This window comes from Manacus candei, unplaced genomic scaffold (genome assembly GCF_025592945.1).
Source record: "Manacus candei isolate 608988 ecotype Guabito, Panama unplaced genomic scaffold, ASM2559294v1 h1tg000056l, whole genome shotgun sequence".
Classification (NCBI taxonomy): Eukaryota; Metazoa; Chordata; class Aves; order Passeriformes; family Pipridae; genus Manacus; species Manacus candei.
In genome coordinates this window covers 6,740,549-6,761,771 of record NW_026138104.1, presented here as the reverse complement: position 1 = coordinate 6,761,771, position 21,223 = coordinate 6,740,549, and the positions used below count along the sequence as shown (strand labels likewise).

Sequence of the window (21,223 nt, the reverse complement as noted above, 5' to 3'; positions counted from 1 at the left end):
AGTTAAATAAAGCAACCTTAAATATCCTGGATACACAAAGTGGAAAATAAGTTAATCAAACCAAGTTACATATACTTGATATCGTAATATTTTTTTAAACAAAGGAAATATTATCTGAAGACTATAATCAGTTCAACTCACAAACATGCCTTCAAATTTCTAAAGTAGATCTCATCTTCCATAACATTTTCTAATTAGGGGGCCAGAAAAGGAAAACAAGTATTTTTTGCTTTTTTGACTCCTGGTTGGTTTCTCAACTCTGAATGACCTATCTGTTCAACTCTGTTAGCTGAAATGAAGAAAATATTCTGCCTGCACCTGAAAACAAATTGGTTACCCAAAGCTGGTTTTGCAGTTCCGTGAACTCTGAGATTTTTTAAGTACTTAAATGTTGGCAGCAAAAAGAAATGTCAAAATCGGTTCGTGTGCAGGAAGTTCGGTCATTAGTGCTGATTGCTGTTATTTCTCATTTTGTGATGTGTTTTACAAGCATTGAAGTTAAAACTTCATTTAAATTTCAAAATTACTTTTTTTGGACAAATTTTTATTCACTTTGTAATAATCACATCTAAGACTGCAGGCAGCACTCCCCATTTGAGGGGCTTTAGCTCATAGTCCAAACCCTTAAGGCAGTCCAAACACTAAAGGAATTGCAGAAGGTAGCATTTCTCTGCTGCCTTCACTCCCCTGCGTCCTTGCAGTGAGCAGGTTTGGCAAGTCATCCAAATGAGCAAAAATCCTTTTATGGCAGGTTTAGTTTGGGTTTTAGCTCTGGTTTATCACACAACCAACCACACACCCATGTAGATCAGAAGAGGAAAAATTTTGGTGCCAAAGCAGGCAAAAATGGGGAAGATAGAAGTGTTGCTTCTGGGGGTGATGGTGGCAACACTGTCTTGTTTGAAGCTTGGTCCTCTCTATGTTTTTCTGAAAGCACCTGTGGCTCACTGAACCTGTTTTCCTCTTAAGTCCTTTGTTGTAACTAGATAGAGGTGTATCTTCTAGATTTCCTGGAAAAGTACCCCACTATTAACTGTGCATTTTCAGTCAAATTTGTACAAAATTATAAATGCTTTTATAAATAAGGGGGGGGGGGGGGGTATTGAGTACAAGAAAAAAACCCCTGAGCTTACAAGCTTGAAGTAGATGCTTTTAAATCCATCCTGGGTTTTGTATGCTTTCTGATGGATTAAAAGCGACAAGCACAATCCTTAGCTTGTGCCTGTGAACTTCCCTATGATTCCTGGTGGCTTGGAGGGCCACCACCTCACACCTGACCCTGAAGCTACTCCACCTTTCTGCTGCTGTATAAATTAACTAACAGTAGAAATCAGTGGCTGTCTTGTCATTAGTACAGTTTACTGTTACTTCTCATCTTATGATGTATTTTACAAAGTATGGCAGCTTGTGGTCTTGGTTTCCTGAAGAAAAATTGCAGTAGCTTTTACTGTGAGTTTCTCTTTCAAAAAAAAAAAATAAAAATTAAATATACTTTTCAGTTCTTCATATTCAAATGAAAACTACGGGCAGTATTTCCTTTGTAACACTGTTTTTCAGAAAATATTTCTTAGAAAGACTGAAAATGGAAAAATGAGTATGTGTGCGCAGAGGAACGTGGAGGGCATGAGGGTGCACATTCCAGATCGCCTGTGCTGGTGCGGTGATGCAAAGCAGCTGTGAGTTGAGTTAACCAGCCCTTGTACTGTGCAGGCAGTCTGCTCCTGCCTCTGGTCCCAAAAATATTGCTTGGCTTGATACCACGTGACTTCAGCTCTTCAAAAATGCAATGTAGTGCTCACTGTGGGGGCATTATTCAGAACTCTTAACTTTTTATATAGGTTTTTTTTTTTTTTAATTTCCATTGGAGAATTTCCTGTGTTCAGATTAGCATTAATGGTTGAAAATGTGTGTTGATAGCTCAGGGGTTTTTTTTATTAAATTATTTATGTGTATATGTAAAATATGTATGTATGTATATGAAATTCTTGCCTAAGGGATAAATTAAATCTATTAAATGTTTTTAATTCGGATTTTCAAGTATGGAAGTAATCAAAAAGCTAGATTTCCTTTCTCATACTGTTCGTCAGCAGTACCTAACCTCAGTCAAATGTCAGTGATGAGAGAGAGTTTCTGTGGGCTGGTTCTGCTCTCTGAGTCTTGGAAATGTGATTCCTGAGTCCAGGGGAGGAAATGAGTGACAGCTGATCAAATACTGGAACCAGCTACCTCATCATGGGAAATGCTTTTTGACTGGATTTTGGAGCAGTGTTACCATGTGTAGTGTAGTAGAAACTGCTACAGAAAACTTCTTATCATTACAGTTTGGTTTTGTCTTTATCTTTACAGTAAAGGCAATGTTTTGCTGTCGCTGTGCTTACTGAATGACGAAGTTTGATCTCCTTTCAGAGGCACTGTGACACCAGTGCATGTTCAGATTAACAGCACTAAAACCACTGGAGTTGCTTTTTATTTTTGGGCTATAAGAAATAAAAATAGAAAGCGGATTTATGTCATCTTGCCTATTGAACGTGTCCTATTGTCCCCCTAAGCTCATGAAATCCTCTGGTAGCAAAGTTCTGACCCGTAAACTGAGGGGAAAGGTCGTGCAATTACATTATGTTGCTTTTAACAAATTATATTTTATTTGGTATCAAAGGATAAAAAAAGATGTTTACCTTGAGTTGTATAATCATCTCAACTCCCAATTTTATTGGACTAGGAGGGTGATGGGACTTGGGAGCTGGTGAGCCCCTGGCAGCTCCACTACACCCATCCCTTACTCCTCTCTTCTTCTGCTGGGTTGGGTAGGCTCTCTGTGGGCATAAAATACTGTGCAGTAATTTAAATACTTCACCTGCAGCAAAATGAACATTGCAGTTGTTATATCTGGGCAGTTAATATCTCATAAGTAATGATAATAAATTCATGAAATTTTGTATATAGCGTTACTGCCAAAATAAATTAGGATTCTGTGAGGAGAGAGGATATCCAGAGCAGAAGCAAAACTTGCCTTGTTATAACCACACCAGGATACTGTTCTTTCCCAAACACTGAACAACTGGCACATAAACTCATTGCTTCAGTAGCCAGTAGCTGCAGAGTATATACCTGAATTAATGTCTGTGAGAAGGGATGATTAATGCGTGTTTAGAAACTGTACATATAAGAACAAGTAAGGATTCCTGACTCGGTGACCAGGAGGTGGACAGGAAAGTGCTAAAATAATGCATAAACAAACTCAAATGTCTGTTCTGAGCTTGCTACCCAGCTCGGACTCTTTTAGGTTTCCTTGGGACTTAAGGCCTTTCATATCCCCTCCCAGGAGCTGTCACACTGTCCTGACCAGTAACAGCTTCTGCTTTTGCTCTGATAGCATTTTTATAAACCGAGCCCATACAGTGCTTCATGCAACAAAAACTGTCTGGATGGCATCCTGATAAAACGTGGAAGGCTGGTAACCCTCACAGATGACTACAGACCTGTTAGCCTGACCTCAGTCATTACACTACTTTGAAGTAAAAAATTGTATGGTAAATGCAAGAGGAATATGGTGAAACCAAGATGCATCAGGGAGGTGAATGGAGGGATTTCTCTAGACTGAGAAAATGCAGTTCTTACCCATTTGGACCTCTAGTGCTGCATGTGCTGCACAGAAAGTTGTTACTTCTCCTGGATGATACAGGTTGAGGAAAAAAAAAAAAAAGGTTTTAGCTGCAGGCTTACACTTGCTGTCAGAGCAAGTTCTGTCCCTTGTGCTCTCCAATTACCCTGTTGGCCCATGTTACCGAGAATTGCTGTGCCACTTTATGGAATGGGCAAATGCATGTAGTATGACCTTTGTGTACTTGCTTCTGGTGTACTGTTGGTCAGTTAATTAACTTTTAAAATTAGATTTATATAATGCAAATGGCATTGCAGCTGTTTCAGAAAATTTGCCTCACAGCTTCAGCCTTCACCTAATGCATAGTCAGAAATTACCGGAAGGAATCATGTTTTAATGTCATCTTTTCACAAGTCAACCGTTTCCTAAATAATAACATACTTGTGAGATTGAAATGCATAACAGCACATTAAAGCCTGTTCACAAGTTGGTCTTCTTTCTTCTTTAGTGCTACTACTAGTAATACTAGTAATAATGTGAAATTAATTACCTTTATTATACCAGTGTAAAAATAGCCAAAAATTGGGCTTTTCTATATTTGTTATTACATGTGAAAAATAATTAAGCACATCTGATACCTTATAAATTGTTGCTTTATGACATTTGTTCTGCAACCATCCTAGTTTGTTGTCCAGGATACTCTTAAAACTTTTCTCTTTATTAAACAGCCAAGTGTTATATGGGAAGTGGTTCCTTCAGTTTCTTTTCCCATTATACTTTGCCTTTCTTTGAAGAGAATTTTTTTCTGTGGATTTTCATCTCTCTGTTACGGTATTCAGGTAATAGTACAGCATCTCCTTGTTTGTTCAACTGCTTACTGGAATTTTATGTCTAACTGCATGGATTAATCTTTCCTGTTCAGAAATGTTATACTTGAAAAATATGATCTTAAAAGCTGTTATTTAATAGACTTGTTAATGTTTATTTTCTGGGTGGTTAGTGAGTTGGGTTTTTATCCAAATTTAAGTAACATGATTCACAGACTGTGAGTGAATTTTAAGTCATTTTGTTCTTCCTTGTTGAACTCTTCTTACAGAATCCATAATAAATAGATAATTTAGAAAATCAGCAGAACATTTATCTGTGAGTTTTATATTACTTTGTATGTAGAATTAAACTCATCTTCGTTAAACCTTTCCCTGTGTACTGAGAAATACCTGGTGCGTTCCAGCATCTTTCTCTCTTTAGTCCTTCTCTTGTGAAGCTTTCAGAACAAAGCCCAGTGAACTGAAAGTTTATCTATTGCCAGATAAGGGTTTTGTTCTTTAATTAGAAAAATCTAGTCCAGATGGTTATTTGGCCTTGTGACAAGTGATTGTATTTTAAGTCAGTATTTGAAACAATAATTGAAGATACCTGTTGCTATGAAAGATCGTGTCAAAGTCTATCAACTTCCCAGCACAAATTGAAGTTTCAAAAAGGTATTTCTGCTCAAAAAATTAAATGTTCTTTTATCAGTTTTGTGGCAAGCCCACTAGCTAATAGCTTGCAAATTGTTATCTGAGCTTGTGTGTCATGTCTTGTTTTCTTCTTAACCACTACATTAGCAAACAAAGATGAGCTCATGTGTATTGCATGCATCACAACTCTTCCAAATCTGAAGGATTTCCCTTGCTTTAAAATTGCCTTTTGAACTGAGACTGCACTTGATTTTTCTGTGCCATTTGGTACAAAAAGCGTTTAACTTGTCAAAAATCTCCACTACAAAGAAGTCACATTTCTATTCTATTTTTCATTTCATTAATGTTCAGTAATGTATTTGTACTTACTATGATGTTTGACCTAGCTTTTTAGGAGAACAAGGGATTATCATGGCAGACATTATATCTGAGCTGCTTAATTTATTTTTGGCCTTTGATTATTTGGCACATTATGAAGTGTTAATTTTTGCATTCATTGAAAGGTGTAAGCAGACTCACAGGAAGTTTAACCAGATCTGTAGAAATGTGACTTTACGCTTGTCTCTGACAGTATACAGCAGCTGTTCTGGATATTCTAGACTGTGCAAATGTCCAAGAGAGTTGAAAGACTTAAAAACTTGCATCCAAACATTTGTGAAGGGAATGTGATTTTGGTGCTTTTATTATAGGTTCTTTAAACCCTGTCACTCTAAACTGTCTGAACAGGATTGATAACCAATAAAACCCTTTGCTTGGATTTTGGACCCTGATATTCCAAATTTAAAAAAAACCTGAATGCTCTTTGAAAACCACTTTTTTTCCTCTGTTTTGGGACTGTATTTGGTATGTCACAATATCCTGTTCAGAGCTTTCTCGAGTGTGTCACAATATCCTGTTTTCCATGTGGGTGCATGTACTACAGATCTTCCTTGCCCAAACATATCCTTTTACTGTGGAAAACAGCAGCTAAGAAGTCTCACAAAAGTATCTGGGGTTTACTGTGAAATTTTTTATTTTTATTTGGGTTTTTTAATTCCAAGGCAGACCATAAGACTTCAGAAAAGTCTTGCTCCGTTTTTGATAAAAAGTAAAAGCTGTAATTGATGTGTTCATTTCTCAAAATTTCTAAACCCATGAAGTGTATTCGATACTTGTGCAGAGTATTTCAGATGTTCTGTGGTTAGGACTTTGGGAAAAGTAACATTTATGCAGTTTGAAATACATTTGGTTTGGTTGGACCTGCTTTTCTAGTATTAGATTACTGAATTTCATTGAAAGCCAAAAATCTGATGACAGGCATCACCTGAACTGTAAAAACACAAAGCTGCTCAGGTAATTACTGGTAGATATTTTGGGATGTAAAACTTCCAATGCCTATTACTCTGGCAGCTAGGTGGGCTTTTAAGTTGGTTTGATTTTTTTCTCTTCATACATCTTAAATTGAAATGATCCTAAAAACTCAGAGAAAGTTAAATGCTTTGCCCTCTTTTTTTCTTAGTCATATAATTGTTTTAATTTCAAGACTTGATTTTGAATAGGTAACTGGAAATTACTTATATAGAAATCTCCTATGCCCTTTAAACTCCTAGCACATTGTGGAGTTAATAAAAAAATAGTCTGGGTAGATATTTTTTACCTTGGGGGTGGGGGGAAGGATGGGGAAAGAGATGAATATTTGTGTGATTGAAATGATGAAAACCTCATTTGAAACAAATTAAGGAGTATTTTGCTGAGCTGATTTATTTCTCTACAGCAGAACTTAGCTTAACCTTTTATTTCTCTTGCAAGGATAGCTTTGAGTGTAATTTAAACTGTCAAATGGCATTTATCAAATGATAGTTTTGCCCCGTAACAGGCAAATGTCTTCCACAAAATTGATTAGCTGCTGACCTCATCCACCCTTTTCAGACCCTTCAAGGTAGATTTCAAAGAGTTGTAAAATAATCACTTCACTTTCAGTTTATACTTCAACACAAGGCGTTTACTGTCCTGGTAGCAATACTGCAGTGTGTTCCACATCTGGGAAGGAGAGGATGTAAATGCCTGCCTATAGCTCTGCCTGTCACCACTTGGCCGTTGTGCTTTAACCTAAACCCCTACTCCTTGCAAAATAGGAACAGCTTTGGAAATGGCTTTTCACGGGACAATAGAATGAATTAGATTATGGAACTTTACCTTCTAGGTGATTGTGTTTTAGTAATGAAGAAAACACTCTGTTTGGTAAGACCTGCAGGGTGCTCAGTTATCAAGAAGGTGCCGGAAGAATGAAGGATAACAGTCTCCTAAATGTGACATTTTATACCCTAAACAGTTTTCCTCTGTTGCATTCTTATTCTGCAGCCTTGTTTTGTAAGAGCAATCCATTAGAAGCCCATAGGCTTGCTTTTGTAAGCATTAACCTCACAGTAAATGAATTAACGGTGCCTTTGAGAAAGTTTGTAGCCTGCTCAAAATGGTGACTCTGTCTGAACGAAAAGTATTGTTTAATATTTTTTCTCTTCAGATTTCTGTGCAAGTTTCTTTGCCAAAGAAGAAACTGTGATGCAGAAAGTAAAACCATGAACATAAAAATCTCAGAACTGCTGGTGGTGTTAAAAGTTCAATTCTATTTTTAGACCTCAATAATTTCTTTCTTCCGAAATCTCTACCAGTCCTACTTGTTCCAAGATCTGTGTTTAAAAATACAAATTTGTTAAAAATGCACTTGACTTTCTCTCAGAGTAACAAAGCCAGTTGTAGCTTGTTTGTCTCAGCAGATCAGACTGCTGTGAGTTGACTTTCAGTACAGAAAGAGCTAAACAGAGCTGAAAAGAAAGTAGCACTTGCACAACTTCACCTACATCCAGCATTGGGAGCAGCAGGGATTTTCCTGTGCATGAAACTGCCAAGAGCCATAGCTGCAATTGAGATGTTTTATCAAGCTGTTTGGTGTGAAAACACCTCATCCCTCCATGGTTTCAGCGAATCTGGCTGGCTGATATGTTAAATTAAAAGGAAACAGTATCTATGCTGTATATTAAAACTGTACTATGAAATGCAAGGAACCCTGTACAGAATGAAGGCTTTAAATAGGAAGGGAATTTCAAAAGGAGCAACTAGGCATTGCTAAGTAGTCTGAGTGTGATTTGTGATGTGCTTGGGATGAAATTTGGGACATCGTACATGGCTTCTTTGATTTTTATTTTATAGTTGGTTGGTTGGTTGGGGGTTTTTTAATGAATAATACCAGCTGTAATGTGTTACACAGGTTTCTTGCTGTAGCATTGTAGCAATAGGCATCAGCTCATATCTGTTGGAGAACAGGATCATTGTCCTGACTCCTAACTAAACATGCAGTATATGCTGTAAATTGCCTTTATTATATGCTGCTTAAATATCTCATTGTCTGCTTTGCATACAAGCAATTTATTGCTGCTTATGTTCTGACAGAATGAAAACTAATGCTTAATTAAGCATTGCCCTAGTAATGTGGTGTTTAGGGTGAATGTATCTGAATTAAATAAGGGCCGTTAATAATGCCTAACAATTTATGATATATTCATTGCTTGATTTCAAATCATATGAATTAGAGAAGCTTATTTGAAATGTCACCAATATGAAAATGGCTTTGTGGGAACACCTCTCTGTGTGCTAATTTCGGAATCATTACCAGCTGAGTCTTACTATTTATTCAATGTCCAGTAGGCTTTTATTATTCCCTTATTTGCAGTTTAATTACAACCTCTGTTTTCCTGACAGTGTGAATTCAATCCTAAACCTGCAGGAGCAAAATGAGTTGCAATCAGTCGTTTTTTGCCTGAAAGCTTCCTTTTGCTTCAGCCCCCTCCCACCTACCATGACCAAGCCACTACTCTGGGCAGATCCCTACTGCCACAATTTTTTCTACCATATGTTTAAAGAGGCGATACCAGTCTTAAGGCTTTTAAAATTCTTCTGCCTTAAATCTTGCAAGTTGTTGTTTCCACCTCGCATAACCACCTGGGTTTATACTAATATTACAAAAGATAATTTGAATTAACTACTTAAAGAGAGGTTTCTGAGTCACTTATTAATTATCTTGTGTGCATGAGTTTACAAATGTTATTAATACACGTGAGGTATTTATACATAATATGCATGGTTACTGTGCAACTAAAATCTTAGTCCATATTTAAAACAACATTCTCTAAGACTATTATATGAGATTTAAATTCTTCAAAGATACAGCAAGCATTGTCTGTTTCAAATAGCAAGACGAACTTTAGCAAAATTTTTCATTGGCAACAATAATTCAAGGCAGTTAAAGGACATAGGTTGCAGGACTAGAGGAACTTTTCTTCTCAATATGATGCAGATACATTTATTATGGAGATGCTATGCATTTGGATTCTCATATAATTGTTAAATGAATATTTGATCCTGAGCCCTCAGCAACAAGTCCGTCCTCTGTCCAGTGAGCTCTTTTTGCTTCATTTACTCTCTGCCATTATCTTGCAGGAAATTGTTTCTTGCTTATGATTTTATTACATTCAAAAGCACTCCTTAGAGGAAAATGGCTATTTCTTATGTAATTATTACGGCTATTGTAACACAGTTTCTGTTGTAATTGGATGAACTTTCATCCTCACAGATGCATCTCATTTGCTATTGCTAAGGGAGCTGCCTGTATTTAATGGGTAACGCAAGAGATGCGCATAGTATTTGTCAAAGGTATCGCGTGCATCTTAATGTGTTTTCTCTTGTGCTTGACTTTCAAACACAGACAAAAAGAAGCAAAATTTGCATCTGAGATAAGTTGGAGGGCTCAAAATGTTTTCTTTACGTTTCATATTTAGTGTCTTTCAGATGTGACTGTTACTCACACAGTGATGGCAGAGAATTGATCCCTCTGACCTTTCCCTTTCCTTTTAACTTTTCAAGAGCTGTTTGTGGGGGAGTTTTGGATATTGTTTCTTCTCCCTCCCTCTCCCCCCAATGTGGTTCCAGTTTCCACCAAGATCTAATGACACGGGTATTCCATTCTGTCTTGTGTGCATTTTCCAGTCTGGCCTCATCAAATCTGTCCGAAAAATGTACTATTGCACAAAGAACCAGACCTTATACTTGAAAGGTTTAAATTAATTAATGGCCTGTGCCACTGGGACATACCATTACTCGGCTGGTGTGCTATGCCAAAGGTCGTTTCTACTGTGTGTTCATCACCTGCTTTTTTATTTTCCTATTCTGCTAGAGAGGAGTTCCCTAAAATATTAGAGAAATTACTTTTGCATATCTCGGAGTTGGACGAATCTCAAAAAATCAAAACAAACCCCCACAAAACCAAACAAAACCACAAACAAACAAAAAGAAGCCCCCAAAAATCAGAAACCAGCACCCCTGGGAAAAAAAAACCAAACCAACCAAACCCCAAACATTCTGTTAGTCTGCAGTTTTCTCCCTGATTGGGGAATGGGGGGAGTGTGCATTCAGATCTTATTGGAACTTCTTAGAAGTATTTTGGAATTTTTGCTTAAAATAGATGAATCTCAAAAGTGTGCACATACAAACACATTTGGCTTTGTTATTTTGCTGTGCAGATGATGCTTGTAAGGCCTACAGGTACAAGTAAAACTGTGCCATTGTAGCACAAATTTAAGTATTCACAACATGAAAGCAAATCTATAGATGTATGTAGAGAAAATTTACATGAGCAATTTAAGAAAGCAAATGTATGTGAAAATTTGGTCAATGCAGTTTTGATAATCTAACATGCAAATTTGCAAGCAAACTTTCTTTTGTTTGTAGATGGTTGAAGATGTTTGAATTCAACATTTTTGACAGTATTCAGCAGAAGGTGTTCTTGGGATCACTTTTGTCTGGAATGTATATACATGTAGATTTCTGCTGGCTTTCGTTCCAGTGTGGAATTTGTTGTATGATCTGGCAATCTAAAAGAGAAGGTAATTCTGTATAAGCAAATCTAAAGTTTCATATCTCTGCGTAATATAGTTACATGTCCCTACTTTTATTTGTACAGCAGCAGCTACACTAGTTCTGCAGACTCATGAACCACTCTGTGGTTTCAGGGTGAGATTGATGTACAGCAGTATCAACTTCAGTAAAGAGCATGTATGTTGGATGTAGTGATTTTCGATCAGTGTTTTGTTATGTTATGTTGTATTTAATGAGGTGTCATTGTGATTTATTAGGTTTGTACAGCTGTATTTTCAAAAATTTACTGGAGTTTCTTCTTTCTCTCCCTTTGGAAGGAGAAAAGAGCATTCTCCCTACAACTCCAGGGAACAGAGCATACTCAGCTCATTCCAGATATCTATTTCCTTTCTCCATTCTGCTAAGTAGCTGCCAGGCCTCTATCTAGAGCTTTTCAGGGATTTCCTAAGAAGCATTTTTTAAAGTAAATTCAACTGATTTAATCAGTTTTCATGTAGACTGCAAAGATCTGAATAATAAAAATGAGATATGACAGGGAACGTTACTGGGACTTTAAAATATTGAAAAGTAACAAGGGCATCTGACCTGCCTGTGTTGGTTTCTTTTCTCTGCTTAAGAGCTAAAAGGCTCCTCACTGTTTTCTTACTTTGTTTAACTTCAGTTCTGCAAAAGGTCATACTTGCAGGGAGTGCATTTTTTTCCTCCTGTATTTATAACCTAAGGCTGCTTCAGTGAAGGTTTCTCCAAAAGCCTCTCTGGAAGAAAATAGCATTTAAAGGCAACTAACAGCTTCCTAGTTGGAAAACAGTGGTGGATAAGCAGTGCTGAGAGCCGAGAGTCCCAGTGTGCATTAGTATTCATATAGAGTGGGATTTCCCTCTAACCCCTGTAGAAAACTGCTGAAGCAGAATGTGCTTTGCATGAGCAAAAACATTTGACTGGGTAAATCGAGATGCATGACCAGGGTGTACAGTACTGTGAGAACACAGGTAAAATGTATGTTATGGGTATTTGGTGGCTGTTGTTGTAATGAGTATCTCATTCCTGGTTTGGAAGCACCACTGCAAGCTAACAATTCTCTTTTATTTATCATGATTTAGTTAAATTTTACTAAAGTAAGGGTAGATTAATATATGCAATAATAAATACATGCCTACAAACTAGGTCATGGTAAAGTTGTCTACATTTTATCATAGAGATGTGGTTAGAAGTGGATTTCAAATATATGTGAAAAATCCTAATCTGGAGAATACTGACAATATTAATTTGAAAGCTAGAAAGAGTAGATGGTCCATATAAATATAAGAAAATAAGGAAAATGTTAGGACTTCCATGCCCATCTATTTCTAAGCAAAAATCCAGCTTTTTAAATACTTTGTCCAAATTGAGCAATCAAAAAAATGTCTGAATACTGTGACAGAAAAACTCATCTGAGTTCTGCACTACCGTGAGAAATAAAACTGTGCTTATTGAACCCAAAGTGTATGCATTCACATGTATGAAAAATTTCATTTTATTTTCTATAAATAGTTCAAGACACAGTCATGTAAGGCTACTGTGTAAGCTACAAGGGTAAATAGTAATTGGAAATACAGAATTTGAATTATCTTTGGAAAGCATCGTGCAACTGAAGAAACAAGAACAGTATTTTAGGATAGGAGACCATTTTGCTGGCATCCTTGTTGACCTTCCGTAAAAAGTACACTCCAAGCGTGCTTTGAAGCCCTTTTTTTTTTTTTCTGAAACACGTAGAAATATGGAATGGTCTTTCTTCTCTTTCAAAGTATCAGTCTTGAGATTGCATTTAATCTGGAAAGAATAAAACTGCTTTTGCGTTCTTCTGTTACTTACATTCGCTCCCAGGGCAGACAGACAAGAAATAGTTGACTGAATAACATTTTCATAGTTAAGACATATGCAGCATCTTTGCAGAGACATCAGCAAATAAATATATTGTGTTTTCTCTAGATCAATGAACTGAGCCATGTTCAAATCCCTGTTATGTTGATGCCAGATGATTTCAAAGCATACTCAAAGATAAAGGTGGACAATCACCTTTTCAACAAGTAAGTACAAGTAACAATTTTGTGTGGAAGTGGATAGTGGCAGTGATATTTTTATGAAGTACTATGAACTCTGTTATTTTTCAGTGCATGGGACTGAAGTTTTGATGATTAAGTTAATCCTGCGATAAACATAACCATCTGTGCTGTTCTAAAAAGCAACAGCAAAGGATGCTGGGTAGAATTTTTCCTCCATATGGTTTATTATTGCCTTATGAGTATCTTAGATATTGAAGGTGATCCTTTCTTGGTGTGATTATTTATGGCTGATACAAGTTTTTATTTGGATATTTTTAAAAACATAAATTCATGCACATGTACTTTTTATTAACTGTAATATTTGAATAAGAATGAGAATCTAAAGCATATATCAAATGTGAATAGTGTTCAGCTTTTTATATTCCATAACAGAAAACCGTACCAATCATATAGAAGCTTCAAAAGTATTAAGGTCATTTCATGTAATATCTATGTCTTTTAAAAATAAATCCGCCATAAGCAGTATGTACAGACATACAAAACTGTTAATGCTTGTTTATGTATAACCAGAATTTTATTCAAGAATATATTCTGCTTTTGTATAAGTCTAAAATTAACACTAGGGTATTAACATTAGTTATGTATTGAATGAGTTAAATTTTCTCAAAGCTTTGGCACTGTCAATACATTTTGGTGTCACAGATGGTACAGTAATTATTGTGTAATCCAATCTAAGATTTCACCCTTGAAGTAAGTTTAGGGCAATGGGAAAGCATTCTTTTCTGCTTTTGAGTCCATGTTTCAAAGTTGTCAAAATATGGTTTGTGTTTATTTCATCCTTATGCTGTAGCTCCTTAGCTAATAGCTAAGTTAATAAATGTGTATACATTTATTAAACATTGTGAAGATGAAGAAAATAACAAAACAAGACCAAATCTCTTTGAAAAAAGAAAGCATTAGAAGGGAGATGGTAAATCTCCTTATCCTCTGCTTTCTATGAACAGAATTGAGACAGAATTCTTTAGAGATACTTGTTATATATGCACATGAATTAAGTTGATTTGATTTTATATTCTTTCAGAGAAAACATGCCAAGTCATTTCAAATTTAAAGAATATTGTCCAATGGTTTTCCGTAATCTGAGAGAGAGGTTTGGAATTGATGATCAAGACTTTCAGGTAAGTTCAGTCTGAAAACACTTAAACTGGTGGTACAGAGATTTTAAAGTTTAGTGATGATGCAGTTGTGAACAAGCAGGCCAGTGTGCTGAAATAAGACTTTGGGGGTTTTGTGTAAGTTGGAGGAAAACTAAGAGAAGAAGAAGACTTTCTTTCTACATATTCCCCCACCTGCAGACAGAACACTTCTGTTTTACCTCTTGGCCTGCCCTAGCTGTCTTCTGATTCCTATCCTTCTGCCGTCTTTGGTCTTCCATGTTTCCCATTAGAGTACCTCCCAGTCATAAACCATGTTATTGAATCTGCAGGGTAATACTTCTTTCAATAGAGAGAAAAAATAATGTCTGGACACTACTGACAAGATATGCTATATTCAGCTGAGTAACTTAGATAACAGTTACTTCAGTGGTCTGTCTGTGTGAGATGTGGTTTTTGAAATGACCATAGCCTTTTTTTTTCTTTTTTCCCTTCACACTCTTTTTGGTTAGAAAAGAGTGACCTGTGGCCTGCCGACTTCATCCTGCTTCATCATGTCTCATTTTCCTGTTGTTAAGAGGATCTGGAAACAAATTGCTTGTGTAAAGCAGATACAACAAACCAAGAAATTGCTCCAGATTTGGCAGAACTGCTCCATGCAGTCAAAGCTTCTTTCTGTCTTTGCAAAAGAAAGTCCTTGAACTCTGCTTCAGTCTGATTTCCACTTCTCGCTGACAGTTCCCTTTTCCATTAGCGGTTCCTAATGTACAGTGTTGGGTCACAGGGATAATTCCTTCTGCAGTCACACTGCAAGATGTCCTGTCCTAAGGAATACATGCCGTGCAACCCAGCACTGCTTCCTCTCATGTTGTTTTTTAAACTATTTTGATGTGAGCTGCAGTTGTATTTATAACTTATCACTGTGATACATTGCGAGAATATTTAATAAATGGTTTTAAGTAGCTAAACAAATGGTACAAAATGCATTTGTACAATAATGCTCCCATTCTTGCTGATAGAGCAAACTGAATACTGCAGCTGAAATCTACATCTGAGTCCTTCGATGATCCTCTACCAATTTTCCCCTTTTCACTATCAGACAATGTGTTAGAAACACATAGGTGGGTTAAAACACACTTGAAGGAGTGCAGATGGAGATTAGTTTATGAATCTCAGGATACAGCCACTGTAACCTTGGTAAGACATTTTGCCAGTCAGTGGAGAAGACGGTTGGGTTGGTTTATTTTGGTACAGCTGTTGTGGTTATGTTGCGTGATTTTTTCATTATCCTGTTTACTTGAAGAGGAAATACACTGAGATGCAGGCCAACAGTTAAAACAGTTGTATCCAGTTGCATTCCTAGTTCAGTTTTGCTGATGGACCAAGGAGAATCCTATCATTTGGGAAGTTATTTGATCCCTTTATATATGAAGATTTCCTTTCTCTTGACAAAGGAAAAGGATGAGTGTCAAAAAAGGACATGTGATTGCTCCTAAACTTAAAATTGTTGTGTCAGCTCATGCTTGCTATTTTTCAGAAGGTGGGTTTTTGGCATTACTACACAATTAAAGTTAAATTTCATTAAATATATATTAGAAGACTTAAGATACTGTCGTTAGTTAAAACTGGCAAACTTGTCATAATCAAAAATGTTGCATTCCACAGCACAGTGAAATGGTTCCATCTACACTGCTGTTCTGCAACAAAAATTCCTATTCTAACTATGTTATACTGCTATTTGGATTTACTAATGATAACAATGATAAAACAGCATTAAGGAACTGTCATTGGACAAACTGTCCACATTTTCAGATTAAAGCCAAAAATACGTCTTTGTAGCTACATATTTTGGGTTTTTTGACGATGCAACCAAAGAACAATCCAACATAAGAAAATATAACGACATCCTGTTTTTTGATACAACAAAATTATTTATTAGTTAGAAAAAAAATCTCAATGTATTTAGTATTTAAAGTATATTTAGTGAAAAACAGAAGATAGTTAATATTAATTTTAACCCAAGGGAAGACAGTGTCTGCCTATTGGGTTTTTTCCTCAACCCAAGCAGTTTATCACTCTGAATTCTTATTCAACTGGAGTAGTCTGATTAAAAAGAAAAAATCTTATGAGCTCAAAGTATTAATGTATTTTGAACACACTTTCAAAATTAAATTATTCTTATAAAAATACAGATACAAAACATTCATGTCACCCCATGTGTAAGATAAGGATTATCCCTATTAAGAGTAGAAGTTGCTTTCATTTTAATGTTACAGTCTCTGTGATTTAAGAAGGAAATCTCATTTGACAAATGGAGATCCATGGAATATACTTTTTTTCAGATAATCTTTATCTTCAAGGAAGTTATTCCAATTAATATTGGTTAAAGTGATTGTCTTATACTCAGAACAAAACATGAATTTGAAAAATTCTTTGCAGTGTTGAAGTAAGGGAAAGCTTTTGGAAGAAAAATCAAGTAACTTTCTCTGGACAGTTTTTCTTATATAACGATTTTCAGGAAGGGAGTCCTAATCAATTGTGAACAATGTCATTCCCATTATTGAGCAAGATAGGATTGGTTTAGATAAATAAACCCAATTACTTTGTTCATTAGTCAGACGCATCAGTTTAAATCACGAAGAACATTCATTTTAAATGTTTCTGTTTTCAGAGTGTTCTATAGATATCCTTGATGAGTTGTTCCAGAGGGCAAATAGTCTTTCCTTATGAGTAAGCATGAAAAAAACCATAACCTGTCTCATGGAAAAAATTGGTAGTGTATGCTCTACTCATTGGGCTATGCTAATTTTAATGCTTTACATTATGTTTATCAATTTGTACAGTAATTTTTTGGACTGCTTAACACATAGACTTAGTTCATATATGGAATGGTTAATATATGGAACTTCCTCCAAGTAGTGTGACTTCAGAGTCAGAGGAATTCCTTAAGTTGTATATGGCTCATGCCTTACAGGAAGCCATTTCTAGTCATGGCAATTACAATTTCTGGAATGGACTCCCTTCCTTCACATGATGAAAACCAACTCCTTTTTTTGAGACGTTTCTGGTAATCTGTCCTGCATCTGCTGTCTTTCATAGTTAGTTGGGTATCTCCAAGAGGCATTTAGTACTAAACTAGAATTAAAGTTTTGTGGAGATACATGTGTGTTGCTAATACTGAGTGGAGGGCTTTTTGTGATTCATTCCTTATTATGGAGAGCAGTGTGGAAAATATAGTATGAAGTTAGTGAAGCCTTGAATTTTATTCAAAGGTTGCCTATAGAAACTTGTTATGATAATTAAGTCTTCAATGTAGGTTAAGAAACTTTGTTCTTACGTAAAAAAAAATTTCTAAAATATTTATTGCACCAAATTAAAAACTGGTCTGGCTGTTTTTGCTTTGAAGGGGGAACACAAGAGTTGATCAGTCAGTATGAATCAAAATTTCATTTGAATGATGGAAAAACTTTAAAACCATTTTAACCACTTACAAAGACTATAAATTATCAAAGGGAAAGAAACTATTGTTTTATTTTGTGCTGTTGGATGTTACAAGTACATATGGATCTCAGATTGAAGATGATTTTTTGAAGTGTCAAAATAATTCCACAAGCCAGAGCATTAAGTAAGGACAGATTTTGCTTTAATAGGGTAAATTAGGTATTTTTTGTTAGTGTTTTCTTATTTAATTGAGAAAGACTCCTTCTAACATTGACAGAAAAATGCCTTAGAGCATTAACTATTTCTAGTAAAAAAGAAAAAATGGATTAGAAAACAGATGTTGTAAAGTAAGTCCCTCACTAGAGCACTAAAATAATTTTTAATTTCTTTGCACCCCCTCAGCTTTAGACATTGGTTCTGTAAAGGTTATTCTACAAAAGTCTGGATTTTTTTTACAAAATAAATGGGGTAGCTGTTGACCCATCAGTGTTTCTTATCAACTGGGTTGACATAGTTTATCTTAGAAAAGCCAAGAGTACAGTTCTGGCAGAAGAATTATAGGATTAGCTTCTGTAAACTGCAAAATTATGAGAGATTAACAGGCAAGCAGCTAGCCTGACACCCCCCAACAATCTGTAGAAAAATAGGATCTACTACTGTTACAAATGCTTCTGCTGCTGTTGCTCTGGAAAGGGAAACTTATTTTACTATGCTCCAACACATCTGTTCTTGCTTAAAGTTATTGCTGAATCCTACATCTGGATTCTGCTAGGCAAAAGAGGGAGACTGGGTTCTTGCCCAATAAAGTACAATTGCTCATACCAGAGGGCACCAACATCCCAGTGTACCTAATGAACCTTCTGCTGGGGATGGGGCAGAGCACAACCCATTTCCCTTGAAGTTTTAGTACTTGGTGTAACAGTGACGGGCTTAGATCTGACTTTTCCTGTCTACAGGAGAAATTTGTAGAGATTCTCTGTACAGGATAAAGAATTAATAAAGAACTTTTAGCAGATGGTCTGTAAGTTCTTTTTAATTTAGATCTGATTAATATTTCTCTAAGCATTTTTCCATGTAAAGATCAACATCTAAAATTGAGAAGAATTGAGAATTGAGAATTTGATTTTGATTTGATTTGAGTCTCAATTGATAATTGAGAATTCCTGCTTTTAAGCAATTTTCCCTAATAACAAACCATGTTAACTTGGTATTTTTCACTTCTTCTGATAAGGGTGTCAATGAGATTTTTCGATATCTCTCAAGCTTTCTGTGCAAGAGGATTTGTAGTCCAGACTCTTAATATGGCATCAGGAAAACAATGCAAATTCTAGATTAATTTTTCAGATGTCAGCCTTTAATATAATTTTAAGTGTCTAAACCTCAGATCATCAAAATTCTTATCAATCTTTAAATATTTCTACTCATTTTGCATGACTTAGCCAGTCCTAAAACATTATCTTAAGAGCTTAAAAACTGTTTTACAATCTAAGATAATATGTTTCTTCAGACAAACAAATATTAATCAGACCTCTCTGCTTCTGCGCAGAAATTCATGCTTCCATTTATTGGCGCTTGTTTTGTTAAAGAACAAACCACTTCTGGCATCAAACTACAGACAGCGAGGTCAGCAACAAATACATCAGTAACAACTATGTTAGGAGTTGGATCTTATTCCTAAAACATGACCTTTTCAATTAATTTAATAAAATGCATTAAAAGTCCTGGAAGCAAGAACTGTCATGAACAGAAAATGCCTATGCTGGTCATTTTAGCATAGTGAGTCTGTCAGGGCATGAAAAATTCTTGGGGTCATCTGTTAGATGAGATTCCTGTAGCAGAGTATACAGTATGTGGGTCCCAACTGGGCATTGACACCAAGATGTTCAGAACTGCTGACATCTTGTTTGACATGGGAATAGGCAGTAGCAGCACAAAGGTTTTGAACCAGCTACAGTATCAAGAACTTTGGGTTTTGTCGTCTTTCCAGCATGTAAAAAATGAAGTCTGCAATCTATATCTTACATTCTAGGATTATGTTCTAGGATTTAAGTATGAGCCAAAATAGAATTTAGTGATGGTAGAACTTAATTTTAGTGTGTATGACAGCAGAAACCCTAACTTCTGGTCTCTCTTAGTTTTCCCTAGAGAAAACATTTGATTTCCCTTGCTTTTGACCGTTCCTTGCCTAAACTAAGTATCATTCACAACTGGGCATTCAAACTAGAAAATAGTAATTTAGTGTGTGCTGGCAACATCAAAAAAATGAGCTGGTAGGCGCTCCCTGAGTTCTTGTGGAGATACCTATTGAAAGGGAGGCATCCAGCCAAGCTTTGCGGGGCTGAAGGGAAAAGGCTCCCAGAAAAAGAGCCCTAACTCTTTCCAAAGCAAGTGCATGCCTTAAGCTGACAGCTCCAAATCTAGATCTACAGTCTCAAAAGAATAATTTGATTTAGGAAAGAATCTCATGTTTTATTCATAAAACTCTCATTCAACGAAGTCAAGGAACCCATAACCTTTCTCCTGCAAGGATAACTCAGAGCAAAAAAGAAAAAGTTGGTGTTTCTCCTTTCTCTGTCAAAGTCTTTCTCCTCAGTAATCACTTCCTGAATGCAATTTGCTTATAAATGTTTATAGGTGTTCAGAATGTATGTGTATCCACATCTTAACAAGGTCGTAGTAATGACTCACTATTTCAGATGAGTGCACCACGGGACCAGTAGTGTCCTGTTTTCATCTTTTGGAGGTCCCATGACATTCACCATAGGTCCTTTGGGAGCCATGCTCGTGAGCTGACAAGAAATCATTGTGCAGTATTTCCATACATCTATCAAAGGCAGAAGGGGGATTGTGTCCCTGAATGTGCTTGTAGTGTGTGTTACTGGTTAGGTATCCTTTGCTCCCTGCCAAACTTCTTAAACACTTTTCAGTGTGAATGATCAGTGTTTCCTGATCAGTGTTTCCAGATAAGAACCTGCTTAGTTGCAAGAGTGCACACTGCCAGCATACAAAATAAATCCAGAAGTCTTCTCTACCCATCCCTGCATGACAAACCCAGACACCTCTGGGTTTGGTGCTTCTGTTGTTACATTAAAACACTAGTGCTTTGCCTTTCTTCCTTCTAGAAGTCACTGACAAAACGCTGTCCTGAACACCATCCGAGAAGTGTGTTGCTTGTTTCAAATTACAGCGAAGAACCTTGGAGCATCTATGATGCTGTCTCTCTCATATGCTTCTTAATCAATAATCCAGGTCTAATTCATCCATATCCGTGATTCCTGAGGTCTTGTAAAAAGAAAAAAAGGATCAGGGGAGCTGCAAGCTTGTCTTGTTGGGAAGCTCTGCATGGGCCAGAGAGCAGCATTGTAACTGCTGCCACAGAACAGCGAGACCGTGTGTACAGCATTCTCTTAACAGCAATGAACAACTGCCAGGCTTTCCCACTGACCTATGATTTCAGTCATCACAGAGCATCATCTGTGCACTTGGTTTTGCCTATTTGTTCATGCAAAGCTTGCCCAGAGGCACTCTTAAATAGCCTGGGATGTGATCTGATTTGTCTTTAGGGTGCGTTGAGCTTGCGAAGCTTGTTTTAGTGTTCCACAACTTTCGGATGAG

General features: G+C 36.4%; 1 protein-coding gene across 4 annotated transcripts in view; it reads left to right on the top strand.

The window, feature by feature from the left end:
- PIP4K2A (phosphatidylinositol-5-phosphate 4-kinase type 2 alpha) overlaps positions 1 to 21,223 on the top strand; it is a 107,121-nt gene that overhangs the window by 42,275 nt on the left and 43,623 nt on the right. For 3 of the 4 annotated variants that reach the window (XM_051802472.1, XM_051802474.1, XM_051802473.1), the window contains 2 exons: positions 12,940 to 13,037; positions 14,095 to 14,191. In XM_051802472.1, coding sequence (XP_051658432.1) covers positions 12,940 to 13,037; positions 14,095 to 14,191 — 195 coding nt within the window. Of the gene's footprint in view, positions 1 to 1,597; positions 1,677 to 12,939; positions 13,038 to 14,094; positions 14,192 to 21,223 lie in introns of those variants that run through there. The other variant, XM_051802475.1, reaches the window with a different exon arrangement.